The sequence below is a fragment of the Salmo salar genome, chromosome ssa03, assembly GCF_905237065.1.
Source record: "Salmo salar chromosome ssa03, Ssal_v3.1, whole genome shotgun sequence".
Lineage (NCBI taxonomy): Eukaryota > Metazoa > Chordata > Actinopteri > Salmoniformes > Salmonidae > Salmo > Salmo salar.
Genome location: NC_059444.1, coordinates 94059496 through 94081515, shown reverse-complemented (window position 1 = coordinate 94081515; position 22020 = coordinate 94059496). Strand labels below are relative to the sequence as shown.

At 45.6% G+C, this 22020-nt stretch overlaps 1 protein-coding gene across 1 annotated transcript in view; it reads right to left on the bottom strand.

The window, feature by feature from the left end:
• Positions 1-13228: 13228 nt before the first annotated feature.
• The window catches only part of LOC106594878 (guanine nucleotide-binding protein subunit alpha-13), a 33112-nt gene continuing 24320 nt past the window's right edge, over positions 13229-22020 (bottom strand). The window contains exons 3-5 of the mRNA XM_045715845.1: positions 20608-20658; positions 18257-18457; positions 13229-18026 (exon numbers count right to left, since the gene is read on the bottom strand). Of these exons, the coding sequence (XP_045571801.1) occupies positions 17655-18026; positions 18257-18457; positions 20608-20658 (624 nt within the window). The 3' untranslated portion in view covers positions 13229-17654. The remainder of the gene's footprint in view (positions 18027-18256; positions 18458-20607; positions 20659-22020) is intronic.

Genomic DNA, 22020 nt, shown 5'->3' with positions numbered 1-22020 from the left:
TGATTTATGGCACTCACTCACTCACTCACTCACTCACTCACTCACTCACTCACTCACTCACTCACTCACTCACTCACTCACTCACTGTTCAAATTTAAGTGCTTTATGGGCATGGGAAACATATGTTAACATTGCCAAAGCAAGTTAAATCGATAGTAAACAAAAGTGAAATAAAAAATATACAGTAAACGTACTCACAGAAGTTCCACAGGAATAAAGACATTTCAAATGTCATATTATGTCTATGTTAGTTAAAGTACAAAAGGGAAAATAAATAAACATAAATATGGGGTGTATTTACAATGGTGTTTTTCTTCACTGGTTGCCCTTGTCTTGTGGCAACAGGTCACAAATCTTGCTGCTGTGACCCTCTCTCTCCTACAGTATTCTACAGTACCGCGTTAACGCCTGTGTTACGGTGCCACCTAGCGTCTATACTACATTATTCTACTGTACAGTGTGAACTCCTGAGTTACACTGCCACCTAGCGTCTCCTCAGTAACATTACATCCTGATCTAGGATCTGCACCCCCCCGGAACGCTGCTGCTACTCTGTTATTATCTATGCATAGCCACTTTAATAACTCTACCTACGTGTAAATATTACCTCGACACCGGTGCCCTCGTACATTGACATTGACTCTGTACTGGTACCCTCTGTATATAGCCCCGCTATTGTTATTTCCTGCTGCTTTTTAATTATTTGTTATTATTATCTCTTACTTTTTTTTGGGGGGGGGTATTTTCTTAAAACTGTGTTGTTGGTTAAGGGCTTGTCAGTAAGCATTTCACTGTAAGGTCTACACCTGTTGTATTCGACACAGGTGACAAATACAATTTAATTTGATATAAAAGGCCAAACTGATCCTAGATCAGCACTCCGAGACACTTGATACATATGGCCACAGGATGTCTATTCTATGGGACCATATGTGTGATAAGCTTATATATGTGGCAGTCTCCTAGCAGTACAAATACAATACATAGCTTTGTGTGGAAGATGTACAAGAACTACAAAACCCACAACCATCATATCGTATTTGTATGAGCTTTCCACAACTGCTGCAAAATGCAGGGATGTGATTGGCCACATAGAAAATCAGGTGCAACAGTCCAGAGGCTAAATGCCAAGACACGGACAGTATTAAAATATTAACTTACATTCCTGATCTTCCAGGAAGTAGGTCTGAAAACCAATAATTCCCATGTCTGGTTGACTGTGAGTGTCCGAAATGTCACCCTAATCTCTATATACAGTGCATTCAGAAAGTATTCAAACCCCTTGACTTTTTCCACATCTTGACTTTTTCCACATTTTGAATACTTATGTAAATAAGATATTTCTGTTTTTTATTCTTAATAAAAATGTTGGGACACTTTTCTACCTAAGTCTCGAACAAACTTTACCCACGTGTTGACGTGGCCGGAATTCACCCACACCATCAAGTAGTGTAGATAAGCCAACACAGTCAACCACCAATGACCTCATGCTGTCGTCTTCCCTCTCTTATACCCCCTGAGGGTTTGTTTATTTACAACATAACCTTGCTGATCATGTAAAACAGTTGGTTCTTCAGGGCTTTGGTCTGGCCCTTCATCTTTTTCAAGTCTTTGGTCTCGACTCACATCTGCTTCTGCCTCTTGTTTCAGGCTGTGTCTGGCTCCATCATCTCCTGTGGGCTGAACACCTTCTGGCAGTGGGACAGGTGAAGCCAGCCGGACCTGTCCTGAACTCTGACCGCCGTTGGTGTTGCCATGGTTACCTTGAACGGCCCCATCCATCTTGACTGGATCCATTTTCTCTTGTGGACCCGGATTTTGACCCAGTCTCCAACCTCCACAGGCAGGTCGTCGGGGTCCTCACCTGGTACCTCCTGAGCTTTCCTAGTGTGAGAGTGGAGGGATCTGACAATAGTAGTTAGCTCTTTCATGTACTCCAAGTGTTCTACTTCAGCTAGAGTGAGGCCTATTTGTCTGTCAGTCATGGGTCTGTGTGCGGGAACATTCATGGGTCTTCCTGTCAACATTTCATGTGGTGTACACCCCAGGCCTTTATTAACACTACTGAGCATTTTCATTAACACCAGTGGTAAACAATCCACCCAAGATTTCTTGGTGGAGTAGCATGTCTTAGCTAACCCTTGTTTAATGGATTGGTTATCTCTCTCGGTAACCCCATTACGCTGAGGGTGGTAGATGGACACAAACCTCTGGTCCACTCCCATCATTATGGCTACCTGCTTCACTACATCACCAGTGAAGTGGGTACCATTGTCTGCAGATAAAACCTCAGGAACACCAAATCTAGGTATTATCTCCCTCACTAGTAGCTTTGCTACTGTCTTAGCATCACAGTGTGTGGTGGGAAATGCCTCCACCCACCTGGTGAACCTGTCAGTAAGAACTAAACAGTACCTTTTCTTTTCTTTCTGGAAGATCTATAAAATCCATGGCAAGATGGACAAATGGTCCTCGTGATGTAGGGAAATGACCTGGTTTCAGAGGTGTTCCTTTGGCAATGTTAAATTGCATGCACGTAGCACATCGAAACAGAAACTGTTTCACATGCTGAGTCAAATTTGGACAAAACCAATCCAAAGAAATTACCTCTATCATATCCCCCCCTTGACAAATGGGCCATATACCATGGGGCACTTGGCAGAAGGAGGTAATAAGACAAGCTGGCAGACACGGTCTGCCAGACAGTCTGTCTCCAAATTCTAGAAACGGGGTCAAGTTAACAACCCCGCTGTTGCCATATCAAATGAGAACCAACATCCAAAGCCTGTTTAGATGCCAAATCATCAGTGTCTTTCCCATCAGTAGCAGAGAAGAACATGGAGTGGCTATGACACTTTGAAGCAGCCAATTTAGCAGCCTGATCTGCCATGGTGTTACCTATACTCACAAAGTCTTTCCCCCAGTGTGAGCAGCAACCTTCACAATAGCCAAAGCAGAGGGCAGTATCATAGACTCCAAGAGATCTAAAACCATAGTTCTATTACGAATAGGACTTCCACAAGCATTGTGAAAACCCCTACTCCTCCAGACACCACACCAGGAGAGACAAACCCCTACTCCTCTAGACACCACACCAGGAGAGACAAACCCCTACTCCTCTAGACACCACACCAGGAGAGACAAACCCCTACTCCTCTAGACACCACACCAGGAGAGACAAACCCCTACTCCTCTAGACACCACACCAGGAGAGACAAACCCCTACTCCTCCAGACACCACACCAGGAGAGACAAACCCCTACTCCTCTAGACACCACACCAGGAGAGACAAACCCCTACTCCTCTAGACACCACACCAGGAGAGACAAACCCCTACTCCTCTAGACACCACACCAGGAGAGACAAACCCCTACTCCTCTAGACACCACACCAGGAGAGACAAACCCCTACTCCTCTAGACACCACACCAGGAGAGACAAACCCCTACTCCTCTAGACACCACACCAGGAGAGACAAACCCCTACTCCTCTAGACACCACACCAGGAGAGACAAACCCCTACTCCTCTAGACACCACACCAGGAGAGACAAACCCCTACTCCTCCAGACACCACACCAGGAGAGACAAACCCCTACTCCTCCAGACACCACACCAGGAGAGACAAACCCCTACTCCTCTAGACACCACACCAGGAGAGACAAACCCCTACTCCTCTAGACACCACACCAGGAGAGACAAACTCCTACTCCTCCAGACACCACACCAGGAGAGACAAACCCCTACTCCTCTAGACACCACACCAGGAGAGACAAACCCCTACTCCTCTAGACACCACACCAGGAGAGACAAACTCCTATGGCTTAAGCAGAATCAGAGATTATTGTAATCCTTTTCCCTTCTCCCATGTTACAGGCAGTGGTTAGTGCCAAAAGTTCAGCCTGTTGAGCTGAGAAAGTATCTGGTAATGGTTGTTGTATGTGAGTGGGTCTATCAATTGTCACAATACCAAACCCTGCATGTTTCTTCCCTGTAGTTTGATCTATATACGCAGAACCGTCAACGAAAAGCTCCAAGTCAGCATCAGTCAGGGTAGTGACAGAGAGGTCAGGCCCAGCCTTCAGTGGTGTGGGACCCACTGTCTCTGCACTGCCTTTGGTTGGATCTGTCATGGTGCCCCGTGGTTTTGTTTTAATCAGGTTCTATGTAATGTGGACTGAGTGACTTATCTCTATGGTAGTGTAGAAAAACCCAGTTCTATCCCCAAATATGGGCAGTAGAACCTAACATAGGATGATAAACCCAACGCAGTTCTATTGTCTCTAACCCCTGTTCTTCTTTAGTTTACCTTCACTAACCACACTACTGTAAATGGTTCCACATATGTGTGGTAAATAACCACAATTGGTGTCAATTGTATTTTAACTTCAGTACAGGGGGTCTCCCTGTCTTCTCTCTCGTGGATGTAATGCAAGAGGAAACTCACAACATGTCTTTCCCAATACGCAATTCACAAATGTATCCCTTCTGGTACTAGTCTTAAAGACTTGTTGTCTGTACCAGTCTAGATTTATTTCAGTACATAGAAATGATTGATATTGACTAGCAAATACACTCAACTCATACAACAATTGTCCCACATTAAATCTACAATCCCACCAATTATACATATATCAAAACAAAACCAGTGTCTTCCCTCAGGTAAGGTCACCGTACATAAAACCAGTGTCTTCCCTCAGGTAAGGTCACCATACATAAAACCAGTGTCTTCCCTCAGGTAAGGTCACCATACATAAAACCAGTGTCTTCCCTCAGGTAAGGTCACCATACATAAAACCAGTGTCTTCTCTCAGGTAAGGTCACCATACATAAAACCAGTGTCTTCCCTCAGGTAAGGTCACCATACATAAAACCAGTGTCTTCTCTCAGGTAAGGTCACCATACATAAAACCAGTGTCTTCTCTCAGGTAAGGTCACCATACATAAAACCAGTGTCTTCCCTCAGGTAAGGTCACCATACATAAAACCAGTGTCTTCCCTCAGGTAAGGTCACCATACATAAAACCAGTGTCTTCCCTCAGGTAAGGTCACCATACATAAAACCAGTGTCTTCCCTCAGGTAAGGTCACCGTACATAAAACCAGTGTCTTCCCTCAGGTAAGGTCACCATACATAAAACCAGTGTCTTTCCTCAGGTAAGGTCACCATACATAAAACCAGTGTCTTCCCTCAGGTAAGGCACCATAATAAACCAGTGCCTCAGGTAAGGTCACCATACATAAAACCAGTGTCTTCCCTCAGGTAAGGTCACCATACATAAAACCAGTGTCTTTCCTCAGGTAAGGTCACCATACATAAAACCAGTGTCTTCCCTCAGGTAAGGACACCATACATAAAACCAGTGTCTTCCCTCAGGTAAGGTCACCATACATAAAACACATTCAATTACGTGTCACCCAGTACCTCAGTACTGACTTGGTTCATCCTCATCTATAACCAAGTTCCTCACACAAGGTTCAATTAGACCCTCAGAAATGTCTATCTATTACACCTGTGGATTCTGGGTAATTTATCACATATACATCCTATAACAGGCGTGTACATACATTTAGTTATCGACCGGTCCTGTAATTATTAACCCCATGAGTGAGGTGCCACTTACATACCGGAATGAGTCATCAACCACACAGTGCTTTTTCTAATATCTGACTTTTGGTTTAACGGGTGTCTGCTTACCTTATAGTTTGATGAGCTGCACAGTGGGACGCAGAGCACCCAGTGGTGGTCTCTCCTGGCAAGCTCGCCATATGTTGGGGGGTCCTTTGCATGGGGTGATGTACGTTTCCTTCAACAATCAGTCTTCCAGATACATGACACAGACACAGGAACCTTGGTATAAAACTCTTTAGTAATAAAATGCAATTGCAGACAGATTCACATACAGAATGACCTCAGTAGTCTATAGTAAAGATCTGTGTGGTGAAACAGGAGACAACACTCTTTATACAACCTACCAGCAATCATATCTTAACACTGTTGCATTGGATTAGATACAGAGTATCTAAGATGAGGAAAAACATGTCTAGACTGTGGTTTCTCAGCTCTACTATCTCGGCCTTGAGGCTGCGTGACTATCAGCAGGTGCAGACAATTCTCAGCCTGAGAACTAGAACATCTCCATTACCCAGTACTTTTCCATCATTGCAAGCATACAAAGGTTATCACATATATACAGTAATCATGGCACTGGTGAAGCCCCACACCCGACCCCCAGGGTAAACCCCGACCCCCAGGGTAAACCCCGACCCCCAGGGTAACCCCCAACACGCATCATACCCATACTTATGGGACCTGATCTAAAGTAGTGCACTATATAGAGATTAGGGTGCCATTTGGGATGTAGATTATTCAAAGTGTGGGGAAAATAATCCACCAACAACATAGCACCCCTCAGCTGACTGGAACTCCCCTCTCCAATCTCCCTTCAGGCCCTGTTCATTACACACCAAACAGAATAAAAAAACACTTCAATAGGGACCTGAACTTGTCCAATAAGAAACACCTGTGTTCTTGTTCGGCTGCAAAACGTTTTGCCACGATGCGCACTAATGAACAAGACCCTGCTGATGGTCTGGCTTTATCCTATTTAAATACTTGGACCAAACTATCCACAGCGGTGAGGTACAAATGAAAATCCCTGATTAGTAATGTACTGAAGGACTAACTGGACTATGGAGTGTTAGATACTGTAGGGGTTTGGATGGAAAGGAGTGGACATAAAGTTCACTACTGCATCCTTCAATTCTATAATCCTTCAGATGGCAAGCAAAGCAGGCAGTACTGTAGTTTATAAGTAGAGGGAGCAGGCAGTACCGTGGTTTAGAAGTAGAGGAAGCAGGCAGTACCGTAGTTTAGAAGTAGAGGAAGCAGGCAGTACCGTAGTTTAGAAGTAGAGGAAGCAGGCAGTACCGGAGTTTAGAAGTAGAGGAAGCAGGCAGTACCGTAGTTTAGAAGTAGAGGAAGCAGGCAGTACCGTAGTTTAGAAGTAGAGGAAGCAGGCAGTACCGTGGTTTAGAAGTAGAGGAAGCAGGCAGTATCGTAGTTTAGAAGTAGAGGAAGCAGGCAGTACTGTGGTTTAGAAGTAGAGGAAGCAGGCAGTATTGTGCTTTAGAAGTAGAGGAAGTAGGGGGTACCGTAGTTTAGAAGTAGAGGAAGCAGGCAGTACTGTGGTTTTCAGAAGTAGAGGAAGCAGGCAGTACTGTGGTTTTTAGAAGTAGAGGAAGCAGGCAGTACTATGGTTTTTATAAGTAGAGGGAGCAGGCAGTACTGTGGTTTAGAAGTAGAGGAAGCAGGCAGTACCGTAGTTTATAAGTAGAGGGAGCAGGCAGTACTGTGGTTTATAAGTAGAGGAAGCAGGCAGTACTGTGGTTTAGAAGTAGAGGAAGCAGGCAGTACTGTGGTTTATAAGTAGAGGAAGCAGGCAGTACTGTGGTTTATAAGTAGAGGGAGCAGGCAGTACTGTGGTTTAGAAGTAGAGGGAGCAGGCAGTACTGTGGTTTAGAAGTAGAGGGAGCAGGCAGTACCGTGGTTTAGAAGTAGAGGAAGCAGGCAGTACTGTGGTTTAGAAGTAGAGGAAGCAGGCAGTACTGTGGTTTAGAAGTAGAGGGAGCAGGCAGTACCGTGGTTTAGAAGTAGAGGAAGCAGGCAGTACTGTGGTTTAGAAGTAGAGGGAGCAGGCAGTACTGTGGTTTAGAAGTAGAGGAAGCAGGCAGTACCGTAGTTTAGAAGTAGAGGGAGGAGGCAGTACTGTGGTTTAGAAGTAGAGGAAGCAGGCAGTACCGTAGTTTAGAAGTAGAGGGAGGAGGCAGTACTGTGGTTTAGAAGTAGGCAGTACTGTGGTTTAGAAGTAGAGGAAGCAGGCAGTACTATGGTTTAGAAGTAGAGGAAGCAGGCAGTACTGTGGTTTATAAGTAGAGGGAGCAGGCAGTACCGTGGTTTAGAAGTAGAGGGAGCAGGCAGTACTGTGGTTTAGAAGTAGAGGGAGCAGGCAGTACTGTGGTTTAGAAGTAGAGGGAGCAGGCAGTACCGTGGTTTAGAAGTAGAGGAAGCAGGCAGTACTGTGGTTTAGAAGTAGAGGGAGCAGGCAGTACTGTGGTTTAGAAGTAGAGGAAGCAGGCAGTACCGTAGTTTAGAAGTAGAGGGAGGAGGCAGTACTGTGGTTTAGAAGTAGAGGAAGCAGGCAGTACCGTAGTTTAGAAGTAGAGGGAGGAGGTAGTACTGTGGTTTAGAAGTAGGCAGTACTGTGGTTTAGAAGTAGAGGAAGCAGGCAGTACTATGGTTTAGAAGTAGAGGGAGCAGGCAGTACTGTGGTTTATAAGTAGAGGAAGCAGGCAGTACTATGGTTTATAAGTAGAGGAAGCAGGCAGTACTGTGGTTTATAAGTAGAGGAAGCAGGCAGTACTGTGGTTAATAAGTAGAGGAAGCAGGCAGTACTGTGGTTTAGAAGTAGAGGGAGCAGGCAGTACTGTGGTTTAGAAGTAGAGGAAGCAGGCAGTACCGTGGTTTATAAGTAGAGGAAGCAGGCAGTACTGTGGTTTAGAAGTAGAGGAAGCAGGCAGTACCGTGGTTTAGAAGTAGAGGAAGCAGGCAGTACCGTGGTTTAGAAGTAGAGGAAGCAGGCAGTACCGTGGTTTAGAAGTAGAGGAAGCAGGCAGTACTGTAGTTTAGAAGTAGAGGAAGCAGGCAGTACCGTAGTTTAGAAGTAGAGGAAGCAGGCAGTACTGTAGTTTAGAAGTAGAGGGAGCAGGCAGTACTGTGGTTTATAAGTAGAGGAAGCAGGCAGTACTGTGGTTTATAAGTAGAGGAAGCAGGCAGTACTGTGGTTTAGAAGTAGAGGAAGCAGGCAGTACTGTGGTTTAGAAGTAGAGGAAGCAGGCAGTACTGTGGTTTAGAAGTAGAGGAAGCAGGCAGTACTGTGGTTTATAAGTAGAGGAAGCAGGCAGTACTGTGGTTTATAAGTAGAGGAAGCAGGCAGTACTGTGGTTTAGAAGTAGAGGAAGCAGGCAGTACTGTGGTTTATAAGTAGAGGAAGCAGGCAGTACTGTGGTTTAGAAGTAGAGGAAGCAGGCAGTACTGTGGTTTAGAAGTAGAGGAAGCAGGCAGTACTGTGGTTTAGAAGTAGAGGAAGCAGGCAGTACTATGGTTTAGAAGTAGAGGGAGCAGGCAGTACTGTGGTTTATAAGTAGAGGAAGCAGGCAGTACTATGGTTTATAAGTAGAGGAAGCAGGCAGTACCGTGGTTAATAAGTAGAGGAAGCAGGCAGTACCGTGGTTTAGAAGTAGAGGGAGCAGGCAGTACTGTGGTTTAGAAGTAGAGGAAGCAGGCAGTACCGTGGTTTATAAGTAGAGGAAGCAGGCAGTACTATGGTTTAGAAGTAGAGGAAGCAGGCAGTACTGTGGTTTAGAAGTAGAGGAAGCAGGCAGTACTGTGGTTTAGAAGTAGAGGAAGCAGGCAGTACTGTGGTTTAGAAGTAGAGGAAGCAGGCAGTACTGTGGTTTAGAAGTAGAGGAAGCAGGCAGTACTGTGGTTTAGAAGTAGAGGAAGCAGGCAGTACTGTGGTTTAGAAGTAGAGGAAGCAGGCAGTACCGTGGTTTATAAGTAGAGGAAGCAGGCAGTACTGTGGTTTATAAGTAGAGGAAGCAGGCAGTACCGTGGTTTATAAGTAGAGGAAGCAGGCAGTACCGTGGTTTATAAGTAGAGGAAGCAGGCAGTACCGTGGTTTAGAAGTAGAGGAAGCAGGCAGTACTGTGGTTTAGAAGTAGAGGAAGCAGGCAGTACCGTGGTTTAGAAGTAGAGGAAGCAGGCAGTACTGTGGTTTAGAAGTAGAGGAAGCAGGCAGTACCGTGGTTTATAAGTAGAGGAAGCAGGCAGTACTGTGGTTTATAAGTAGAGGAAGCAGGCAGTACTGTGGTTTAGAAGTAGAGGAAGCAGGCAGTACTGTGGTTTAGAAGTAGAGGAAGCAGGCAGTACTGTGGTTTAGAAGTAGAGGAAGCAGGCAGTACTGTGGTTTAGAAGTAGAGGAAGCAGGCAGTACTGTGGTTTAGAAGTAGAGGAAGCAGGCAGTACTGTGGTTTAGAAGTAGAGGAAGCAGGCAGTACTGTGGTTTATAAGTAGAGGAAGCAGGCAGTACTGTGGTTTATAAGTAGAGGAAGCAGGCAGTACTGTGGTTTATAAGTAGAGGAAGCAGGCAGTACTGTGGTTTATAAGTAGAGGAAGCAGGCAGTACTGTGGTTTATAAGTAGAGGAAGCAGGCAGTACCGTGGTTTATAAGTAGAGGAAGCAGGCAGTACCGTGGTTTATAAGTAGAGGAAGCAGGCAGTACTGTGGTTTAGAAGTAGAGGAAGCAGGCAGTACTGTGGTTTAGAAGTAGAGGAAGCAGGCAGTACTGTGGTTTATAAGTAGAGAGCAGGCAGTACTGTGGTTTAGAAGTAGAGGAAGCAGGCAGTACCGTGGTTTATAAGTAGAGGAAGCAGGCAGTACTATGGTTTATAAGTAGAGGAAGCAGGCAGTACCGTGGTTTAGAAGTAGAGGAAGCAGGCAGTACTGTGGTTTAGAAGTAGAGGAAGCAGGCAGTACTGTGGTTTAGAAGTAGAGGAAGCAGGCAGTACCGTGGTTTATAAGTAGAGGGAGCAGGCAGTACTGTGGTTTAGAAGTAGAGGAAGCAGGCAGTACTGTGGTTTAGAAGTAGAGGAACCAGGCAGTACTGTGGTTTAGAAGTAGAGGAAGCAGGCAGTACCGTGGTTTATAAGTAGAGGAAGCAGGCAGTACTATGGTTTATAAGTAGAGGAAGCAGGCAGTACCGTGGTTTAGAAGTAGAGGAAGCAGGCAGTACTGTGGTTTATAAGTAGAGGAAGCAGGCAGTACTGTGGTTTAGAAGTAGAGGAAGCAGGCAGTACTGTGGTTTAGAAGTAGAGGAAGCAGGCAGTACTATGGTTTAGAAGTAGAGGAAGCAGGCAGTACTGTGGTTTAGAAGTAGAGGAAGCAGGCAGTACTGTGGTTTATAAGTAGAGGAAGCAGGCAGTACTGTGGTTTAGAAGTAGAGGAAGCAGGCAGTACTGTGGTTTAGAAGTAGAGGAAGCAGGCAGTACTGTGGTTTAGAAGTAGAGGAAGCAGGCAGTACTGTGGTTTATAAGTAGAGGAAGCAGGCAGTACCGTGGTTTAGAAGTAGAGGAAGCAGGCAGTACTGTGGTTTAGAAGTAGAGGAAGCAGGCAGTACTGTGGTTTAGAAGTAGAGGAAGCAGGCAGTACCGTGGTTTATAAGTAGAGGAAGCAGGCAGTACCGTGGTTTAGAAGTAGAGGAAGCAGGCAGTACTGTGGTTTAGAAGTAGAGGAAGCAGGCAGTACTGTGGTTTAGAAGTAGAGGAAGCAGGCAGTACCGTGGTTTAGAAGTAGAGGAAGCAGGCAGTACTGTGGTTTAGAAGTAGAGGAAGCAGGCAGTACTGTGGTTTAGAAGTAGAGGAAGCAGGCAGTACCGTGGTTTAGAAGTAGAGGAAGCAGGCAGTACTGTGGTTTAGAAGTAGAGGAAGCAGGCAGTACTGTGGTTTAGAAGTAGAGGAAGCAGGCAGTACTGTGGTTTAGAAGTAGAGGAAGCAGGCAGTACTGTGGTTTAGAAGTAGAGGAAGCAGGCAGTACTGTGGTTTAGAAGTAGAGGAAGCAGGCAGTACTGTGGTTTAGAAGTAGAGGAAGCAGGCAGTACTGTGGTTTAGAAGTAGAGGAAGCAGGCAGTACTGTGGTTTAGAAGTAGAGGAAGCAGGCAGTACTGTGGTTTAGAAGTAGAGGAAGCAGGCAGTACTGTGGTTTATAAGTAGAGAGCAGGCAGTACTGTGGTTTAGAAGTAGAGGAAGCAGGCAGTACCGTGGTTTATAAGTAGAGGAAGCAGGCAGTACTATGGTTTATAAGTAGAGGAAGCAGGCAGTACCGTGGTTTAGAAGTAGAGGAAGCAGGCAGTACCGTGGTTTAGAAGTAGAGGAAGCAGGCAGTACTGTGGTTTAGAAGTAGAGGAAGCAGGCAGTACCGTGGTTTATAAGTAGAGGGAGCAGGCAGTACTGTGGTTTAGAAGTAGAGGAAGCAGGCAGTACTGTGGTTTAGAAGTAGAGGAAGCAGGCAGTACTGTGGTTTAGAAGTAGAGGAAGCAGGCAGTACCGTGGTTTATAAGTAGAGGAAGCAGGCAGTACTGTGGTTTATAAGTAGAGGAAGCAGGCAGTACCGTGGTTTAGAAGTAGAGGAAGCAGGCAGTACTGTGGTTTATAAGTAGAGGAAGCAGGCAGTACTGTGGTTTAGAAGTAGAGGAAGCAGGCAGTACTGTGGTTTAGAAGTAGAGGAAGCAGGCAGTACTATGGTTTAGAAGTAGAGGAAGCAGGCAGTACTGTGGTTTAGAAGTAGAGGAAGCAGGCAGTACTGTGGTTTATAAGTAGAGGAAGCAGGCAGTACTGTGGTTTAGAAGTAGAGGAAGCAGGCAGTACTGTGGTTTATAAGTAGAGGGAGCAGGCAGTACTGTGGTTTATAAGTAGAGGAAGCAGGCAGTACTGTGGTTTAGAAGTAGAGGAAGCAGGCAGTACTGTGGTTTATAAGTAGAGGGAGCAGGCAGTACTGTGGTTTATAAGTAGAGGGAGCAGGCAGTACTGTGGTTTAGAAGTAGAGGAAGCAGGCAGTACTGTCTGAACTGTTGACATTTCCTTCAGGTCACTGAAGGGGACTGGCCCTTCCTTGGTTTAGTGTTCTTATCAGGGTTGTTATCAGGGTTCTTATCTCAATATCAAATACCCAAAAATGTAAGAATTAAGTACCTTACTGTGATTGTTTTCAATTCAAATGGTCAAAAATAGCTGCTTAATAAAAGTCACTCATTTCAGGAAGTAATTTGAATTAAAAAATGTCAGAAATGGAAAAACATTTGAATAGCTTCTCCATCTTCAGCTTATTGAGACGTCGTTGAAAATAGATGCCATTTTCAAAAATGACAATGATTTCAGTTGAAAATGACCTTAACCCTGGGTTTTATAGATGTTTAATAAATGAACTTTTTGCAAAGATAAGCTGAATATATTTTATAGATTCTAAGTGGTGTCAAGTGACTATGAAAAACATTGACATGACATTTAAACAACGAAACATCACGTGAGGTTGGAAACTGACAGTCCAACACACACAGCTGTGACAAATGGCTGTCAAACATCACGCCAATGAAGTGACTTCAAAACACACGTCACAGTTTGTAAAATGGTTTGTGGTTTTATTGGGAGAATAGTAAGAAGGTAAGACAGTATAAGTTAGACTGTACAATGAAAGCATTTTCAAAAAAACTAAAAAAAACATCTGAACTGTATAAGCAAGAGAGACAGTTTGTTGGACTCGTATGTGACTTATCTTCTTGGATACTGTCCCAAATGACACCCATGTCCCTATTTACTTATACTACTTTAGACCAGAGCCAATGGGTCATCATGTAGGGAATAGGGTGCCATTCGGAACGTAGGCATCATCTTGAAATGAGGACATGAAAACACCGCTAAGGCAAACACTGCAAGTATAAAAACTTGATTGGGGGAAAAAAGGCGAAGTCAGGTAACAGGAGGCACAACAATATCAGTCATATTTTGGCAGATCATTTGCATATTTTCCTCTATACTAATAAAGAACTGACCTGATTACATGGGGCAGCAGTAACATATCATCGTGATCATTCTCATAACATACAGAAGTATTTTTGCTGTGTGGACTGGAGCACAGTGCTGTTGCATAGCTTTAAAACACCATCACCTCACACAACTCAGGTCCTTCCCAGTCCAGGTCCAATATGTCAGATTGCACATTCACAACGCCACCTTGATATAATGGACCTGGCCCCAAACCTTCCTCCACATTCCATACAATCAATAGAACTAGAATGACCTTTCAGTGTAGTTGTGTGTGGGAACCCTCAGTGATGTCATGATGAGAGAGAGAGCAGGAAGGAGTTGTAGTAGAGGAACAGACAGTTCTCAGGGCAGGGCGGGGGTCTGACATCACAGTTAACAGTTTGAAACCTCTGTAACTCTTTTTGACACAATGAATTACAACTCAGACTGGGTTAAAACCAGTTGTGGAGGCTGACCAGGCCACTGAAGGCAGGTTTCTGTCTGTAGCAGAAACCTAATGAAACAGGCTTGGGCTTTGTGACATCATCAAAGTGGGCCTGGGCATTTGAAATGACCCTGTGTTCTAACTGACTCTTGGGCTGCATTCCAACATCCACACTAACATGACACTTAGAAGCAGTGCATTCTAACTAGTGTGCTAGCGTTGGCACACATTTAAAACCACAGCAGCAGCAGAGGGAGAGACGGCCTGAAGGAGCAGTGACTGAATACTGACCACTGTGTTACTACTGGCAGACTGTCTACCTTTTCTCTGACTGGAGCAGACCAAGGCCTGCATCTGTCTGGGCTTTGTCCCAAATCACAGCCTATTCCCTACATAGAGCACTACTATAGACCCTATGGGACCTGTTCAAAATGTGTGCACTATATAGGGAATAGGGTGCCATTTGGGACTCCTATTTGAGCTCTCCCTCACTAAATAAGACCAGTAAGGGACATGGGTCTACTGGGTATTGAGTCACTCTGGAGGCCATTTGGCAAAAAGCACCGACTGACTACACCCATAGAAATAGAATGGCTAGAAACAGTTCTGGAATGGACACAGTTCTAGAATGCAAATGATTCTAGAATGATCACTTTGGGACATGTTGGGTCCAGTGGAATACTGTTGATCAGGCCACTTCAGACCAGACAACACTCTTAAAAGGACCTAGCTACTCTAAACAGCAGGGCTCCTAAGGTGGGCAAGCACAGTGATGATGGTTACATCTATTTAACCCAGGTCAGAGGTCACCCATAAGGCTAAATTCTTTAACTATGGTGGCCCATAAGGCTGTTTTGGGTTTCTGTTGCATCTTAGTTGGAACTCCATAGCAATCTGTGTGGACATGTACATCCCCTAGGAGAAAGTGGTCTGCTTCTGTAGGAGTGTGTGTTTTCAAAAACCTGTTTGTTCAGCATCGACAAGGCAAATCACAGACCCTAGTCTGGTCTGACTTACTGGTGTGTGTGTGTGGCGCGGGAGGAGACACTGGTCCCAGTCACACCAGTCCATCCGCCTGGTATAGAGGATGAAATGGTGGCCTTTCTTTCCAGAGCCTCGGGCCTTCAGCCAAGGGGCCCTGACACACATCCTCAGCCCAGACAAAGAGCTCTGTGCTGGGGATGACTCGGAGCTATGGAAGGGGTGGCCTGGAACTATCAGTCAGAAGCCCTAACAGGGCTGACACTGTTTGTGAGAGACTTGAGCTACACATGCAGTATGTTTGGCCAACAGGACTCAGCCTGCATCCAAAACTATATAGGGAATAGCGCTCACTTGGGAGACAACGAGAGAGAGAACGAGAGAGATTTTAGGGGTCTACGTGCAAAACCGCACCCTACTACCTTAATAATAATAATAATAATAATATAGTGCACTACTTTTGACCAGAGCACTAAGTAGTGCCCTACCAAAGACACATAGGGACGAAAGCAGTGCACTAGATAGGGAGTAGACACCCCCTGGATAACTGGTACAACAATGTGAAAGGTATCATTCTCCTGGTTTCCCTTCCGTTGGTAGAAACCCAACGTCTAGCTCATTTAAAGGCCTGTTATTGGGGTTGCTGGGAATAGAGACACTTTGGTCGGTGAGGAGTTAAGGAGAAAGATTCATAATAAAATCATTTCACACCGTTTCCCCATCACTTTTCCCTGACTGAGCAATAAGAGGATGAGCCTCCACAGGGTTTACAAGGCTGATCACTGTCTCTTCCCTCTAGGATGAGCCTCCACAGGGTTTACAAGGCTGATCACTGTCTCTTCCCTCTAGGATGAGCCTCGACAGGGTTTACAAGGCCGATCACCGTCTCTTCCCTCTAGGATGAGCCTCCACAGGGTTTACAAGGCTGATCACTGTCTCTTCCCTCTAGGATGAGCCTCGACAGGGTTTACAAGGCCGATCACCGTCTCTTCCCTCTAGGATGAGCCTCCACAGGGTTTACAAGGCTGATCACTTGCTTACACTAACACAGAGAGAGGGGAGAGAGAGGGGAGAGAGAGGGGAGAAAAAAGGAGGACTGGAAGAGGGGATGTAGCTGGCCGACAATTTGTTTAGACTACCAGCCTCTGATGGACAGATGCCTGTGTGTGTGGTTCAGGACTTAGGCAAATGAATATCATTGCTCTAAATACACAAATAAGTGGTCCACAATGTATCCTGAGAATTAGCTCAGTAGTTTATCAACTGGTCTGTCTGAGCGTCTGTCTGAGCGTCTGTCTGAGCAAGTCTGTCTGAGTGAGTCTGAGTGTTCACACAGCCTCTTCCATAGCCTTTAACACCGTCCATCAGCAGGTGTAAATCAAACTTGGGTAAAACCTTTCAAATATAACTTAAGACAATGTTTAGGTACATATATTGATAATAAATCTGTGAAAAAAAAGTTTAAAATTTAACTGATTAAAAACTAAAGTTCCAAACAGTAATGCCAGGACTAAGACAGGGATCAGGTCAGAAGAGTCTCTATGGGCAGGTTGTGTGTGTGTGTGTGTGTGTGTGTATAGCTCTGTTTGATATGTAATCATCAGACAGTGGTAAAAGCCTTATTTGTGGAATCATAAAGGATTAGTTTTAGTACAGTGCTGTGAAGTCCCCCACTCTTTAACTTCCCCCCAGCAACAACAAGCTCTCCGCTGCAGTTGGTTTTTCAGTTCCACATCCAGATAGCGACACTGATTTGCTGTCAGAATGGTGGGGGGCCACGGTGATGTCATAGTCAGGCTCTGAGGGAAAAGGAAGTGTAGAATCAAGCCAGTTCAGGGCAGGTGGGAGTGGAGGTGCATAGCGACAGGCTGAGGCCTGTAAAACACAGTTATCATCATTTTGTTCTACAGCGTTAACACCCCCTCTTCCCTGGTTGCCGTGGGTGACGACCTTTGACCCCCTCACCCTTGACTGCTAACCTCCAGCAGTGGTCTGAGCTTCTCAGACAGGTTACAATGTGACAGAGTGAGACAGGAGAGTTAAGAGTGAACCAACAGAGTGAATATAGTAATATAGAACACAGATTTAGGACCAGCGTCCCCTCTCCATATCGTCATTAACCATTAGTGGGGAAATGAAAAACTGACCCAGGATCAGCGTGAGGGCAACTTCATCCTACAGAACACATCAACATATCTACAGACTCTGGAATAGTCCATTACAGAGAGGAGAGGGGCGTGTGAGGGGAGGGATTGGGAGAGCTCATTTACAGTGGTTTAGGGGGGTAGAACTGCCAGGTACAAGGCCATTAGAAGTGGTAACAGGGTTCAGTGGTCAAGAGTCATAGGTGACAGCCTGCACCAGAGGTGACTGGAGATCAGGGGTCAAGGTGAGGGCTCACAGGGGTTAAAGGTCAAGGGCCAAAAGGTGACTTAAGAGGCAGTGACAGTGTAGCACAATACAACTTTTTTGCTCTCTGTTCAGCACCCTGCAATCACTGCAAGTCAGTGGGTCACGGCCAGGGGTCACGGCGAGGGGTCACGGGGGGGTTAAAGGCCAAAAGGTGACTTCAAAAGGTCATAACCCCCCTGCGATCACTGCAGCATCAGCTGCTTCAGGTTGTCGTGGAGGATGGTGTCCTTGACGTCTCGGAACACCAGGCGAATGTTCTCCGTGTTGATGGCTGTGGTGAAGTGGTGGTACAGGGGCTTCTGTGTCACGTCCCTCCTCTTCCCCCGGAAACAGTCCACTAGGAACCTCTGTACGTCGACCAGGCTGTGTGGCTCCCCGGGGTACTCTGGGAAATAGTCCTTGATGCTGACGGAGCGCACCTTGTCCTCCAGAAGGTCTGTCTTGTTGAGGAACAGGATGATGGAGACGTTGGAGAAAACCCGATTGTTGACGATGGTCTCGAAGATGTTGAGGGATTCGCTGAGACGGTTGGTCTGACGGTCCTCCATCAAGACCTGAGGGGGGGAGGAGGAGGTTAGGGGAGTAGGGTGTGTGTGTGTGAAATAGAGTTTGTGTACTTCAAGTGAGTGTGTACGCATACAAATGATATTGAATTGTATTTAAGGTCCAGACAGGTGTGTGTGTGTGTGACAGTGTGTGTGCTGGTTTAAGTGAGTGAGTGTGCATCCAAATTCTTGGTCATTTCATTTCATTCACAAGGACAGAAACGTGTGTGTAAACCCACCTGGTCATACTCTGAAGAGGAGACAAGGAACAGGATGGAGGTGACAGAGTCAAAACACTCAAACCATCTCCGTCTCTCCGACCTTTGACCCCCAACATCCACCATCTTAAACGGAACGTTCTTGATCTCAAAGTCGTACTCATGGATACCTTTAGTGGGCTTACGGGCCAGGAGAATATCCTGCTGAGTTGGTAGGTAGTCCTGGAGGAGAGACCGAGTGAATTAGAGAGAGAGAGTGATGGATGGAGGAGGTTGGTACTAACGGATACCTTTAGTAGGCTTACAAGCGAGCAGGATATCTTGCTGAGTCGGAGGGAGAGAGTGAATGAGAGAGAGATTTGCTAGCTAACAAGGTAGAAGAGATTGTGATGAACACACCCTTCTGTCCATCTCCAGCTGTTTGAACAGCATGTTAGCCTGTCCACTTTATTCACATGTTGGAATCAAGTGGCCTACCTGATTTATCAGAATGAGAACAAGTTGACAATTCCTTACATAAACTGTGTTATATGCTTATTGCACATTTATAAAAACAGACAGCTAGTATAACAGTCTGGCTAAGATGCTGCTAGTGGTACCCAAATGCAGCGTGCGACAAACTGAGAATTCATTTTCCAGAATCAATGTTCATTGATACTCCTGTTTCAGTAGTTACTGCTCTGCTCTCAATCTGAGGAGTTGAGACAAACAGGGTTTCATTAGAAAGGATATCTTCAATATTACAGTAAAATAATGTCTCCATGTGTTGTGGTGTCCATATGACCCATTCTGTTGGACCAAACCTAAAATGAAAATAGTGAGGTGAAACTGCTTGTCAGAGAGGAAGAAGTGATCTCTCATCTTTGTTGTTGTGAGTGGTGGTGGTGGGGGGGGGGGCTTGGTGGCAGGGGGATGGGCTTGGTGAGTGTGTAAATGGGAAGGTGCATACAGCACAGAAGGAGCCAATGAGACAAGACCAAAAAGATAACATGGGAACAATCGGACATAATAAAACATGATCTTTACAAACTGGAGGAAGGAAGGAAGGAGATCTTTACAAACTGAAGGAAGGAAGGAGATCTTTACAAACTGAAGGAAGGAAGGAAGGAGATCTTTACAAACTGAAGGAAGGAAGGAGATCTTTACAAACTGGAGGAAGGAAGGAAGGAGATCTTTAAACTGAAGGAAGGAAGGAGAACTTTACAAACTGGAGGAAGGAAGGAAGGAGATCTTTACAAACTGGAGGAAGGAAGGAAGGAGATCTTTACAAACTGAAGGAAGGAAGGAAGGAGATCTTTACAAACTGAAGGAAGGAAGGAGATCTTTACAAACTGGAGGAAGGAAGGAAGGAGATCTTTACAAACTGGAGGAAGGAAGGAAGGAGATCTTTACAAACTGAAGGAAGGAAGGAGATCTTTACAAACTGGAGGAAGGAAGGAGATCTTTACAAACTGAAGGAAGGAAGGAAGGAAGGAGATCTTTACAAACTGGAGGAAGGAAGGAAGGAGATCTTTACAAACTGAAGGAAGGAAGGAGATCTTTACAAACTGAAGGAAGGAAGGAGATCTTTACAAACTGAAGGAAGGAAGGAGATCTTTACAAACTGAAGGAAGGAAGGAGATCTTTACAAACTGAAGGAAGGAAGGAGATCTTTACAAACTGAAGGAAGGAAGGAGATCTTTACAAACTGAAGGAAGGAAGGAGATCTTTACAAACTGAAGGAAGGAAGGAGATCTTTACAAACTGGAGGAAGGAAGGAGATCTTTACAAACTGGAGGAAGGAAGGAGATCTTTACAAACTGGAGGAAGGAAGGAGATCTTTACAAACTGGAGGAAGGAAATTGTCACCTAGAGTGACCTCTGATCAGTGAATCTGAAAGATAAATGGAATACTATCAGTACATCTTTACAGAACTAGTTGTTGAATCTGTCAGAAAAATCCCAGTTAAAAAAACATCTTCCCAAAGTGAAGTGTAAGTGTGCAAAGCAGAATTATTCTCTCGCTCTCTCCGTGTGTGTGTGTGTGTGTTGTATGCCAGAGGAGAATTCCTGACATTCTAGATGCTGTGACATCAAAAGGTCAGGCTGCACTGGAAAAGCCATCAGTGAAGTCACCATCAGGATGCCAGCCAGATATACAGAGTTACACACTCCTCATTCCTCTGCACTGCCAGTAAAGAACAGAGAGAGAGGTCAGTTTCCCTCTCTTTAGTCAGAAGGAGATCAGGCCTTCGCTGGTAACACACCCTGACATCTCAGAGAGATGGAGAGATGTGAGGAGAGAGAGGGATGGCTTCACTTCTCTTCTCATTCTGACTGTTACTTCATCAGCAGTAGTGTATACATGTGTAAGAGAGATGGGTGGGACTTACCGGCTGTCCCAGCTTTTCCAAATGATCCAGGAAATACTTCACAGACTCCCCCTGAGAGAGGAGAGAACATTCATGTCAGATTGGTTCAGTAATTTAGAGTTCATTGATTCATATTAAAAGTGATTCAGAAGTACTGCTGTGTGGGTGAAATGCCAAGGCCTCCTACAACACTCTGTTAAAACAGGAAGACAAGAAGTGTGTTGACCTCTGACTCTCACACGCAGCGCTGCGCGAAAATCAAGGCAATGTGGCGAAACTCGCTTCCTGCGACCGCCGGACTGAGCAGGAAATGCAGAGATCTCAGAACAAACACACACTGCATCTATAAATGAAACCCTGAGTAACAAGCTGCTCAGGAAGCAGCAGAGACAGAACAGAACAAACAGGAGTGTTTGTGTGTGTCTGTTTAGGATAAGTGTGTGTGTGTGTGTGTACACAAGAAAGGAGAGCGAGAAAGACCAAGAGAAACCGAGCTGTGGCCTTGAGAATACCACTCACACACAGAACAGCTGTGAAACCACAGAGGTAACACTACCACGATGCCTTAACCCCCAGGAGGAGGCTGAAACCATAGAGGTAACACTACCACGATGCCTTAACCCCCAGGAGGAGGCTGAAACCACAGAGGTAACACTACCACGATGCCTTAACCCCCAGGAGGAGGCTGAAACCACAGAGGTAACACTACCACGATGCCTTAACCCCCAGGAGGAGGCTGAAACCACAGAGGTAACACTACCACGATGCCTTAACCCCCAGGAGGAGGCTGAAACCACAGAGGTAACACTACCACGATGCCTTAACCCCCAGGAGGAGGCTGAAACCACAGAGGTAACACTACCACGATGCCTTAACCCCCAGGAGGAGGCTGAAACCACAGAGGTAACACTACCACGATGCCTTAACCCCCAGGAGGAGGCTGAAACCACAGAGGTAACACTACCACGATGCCTTAACCCCCAGGAGGAGGCTGAAACCACAGAGGTAACACTACCACGATGCCTTAACCCCCAGGAGGAGGCTGAAACCACAGAGGTAACACTACCACGATGCCTTAACCCCCAGGAGGAGGCTGAAACCACAGAGGTAACACTAGCAGCAGGATACAAGGCGAGGGGAGGAGTAGACAGACGACGCCCCCTAAAGAGCAATAGATCACAACACATTCTATGGGGAAACCCCCTCACACACACACAACTATGTCTGTGGGACTTTCTATTTCGGGCTAACATGGGGGCATGTGAGGAGCTGTGAAACCAGAAGGACTAGGTAGTGTTAGACCATGGCTTTAGATTAGCATCCAGGGGCAAGTGGGCAACCACATCCAAGTCACAAATCACTCAGTCCCAATGTTAATCATAGCACTCGGGGTTCCACTCTGTCACCTGAAACTATCTCTTGTGTGACTGATAC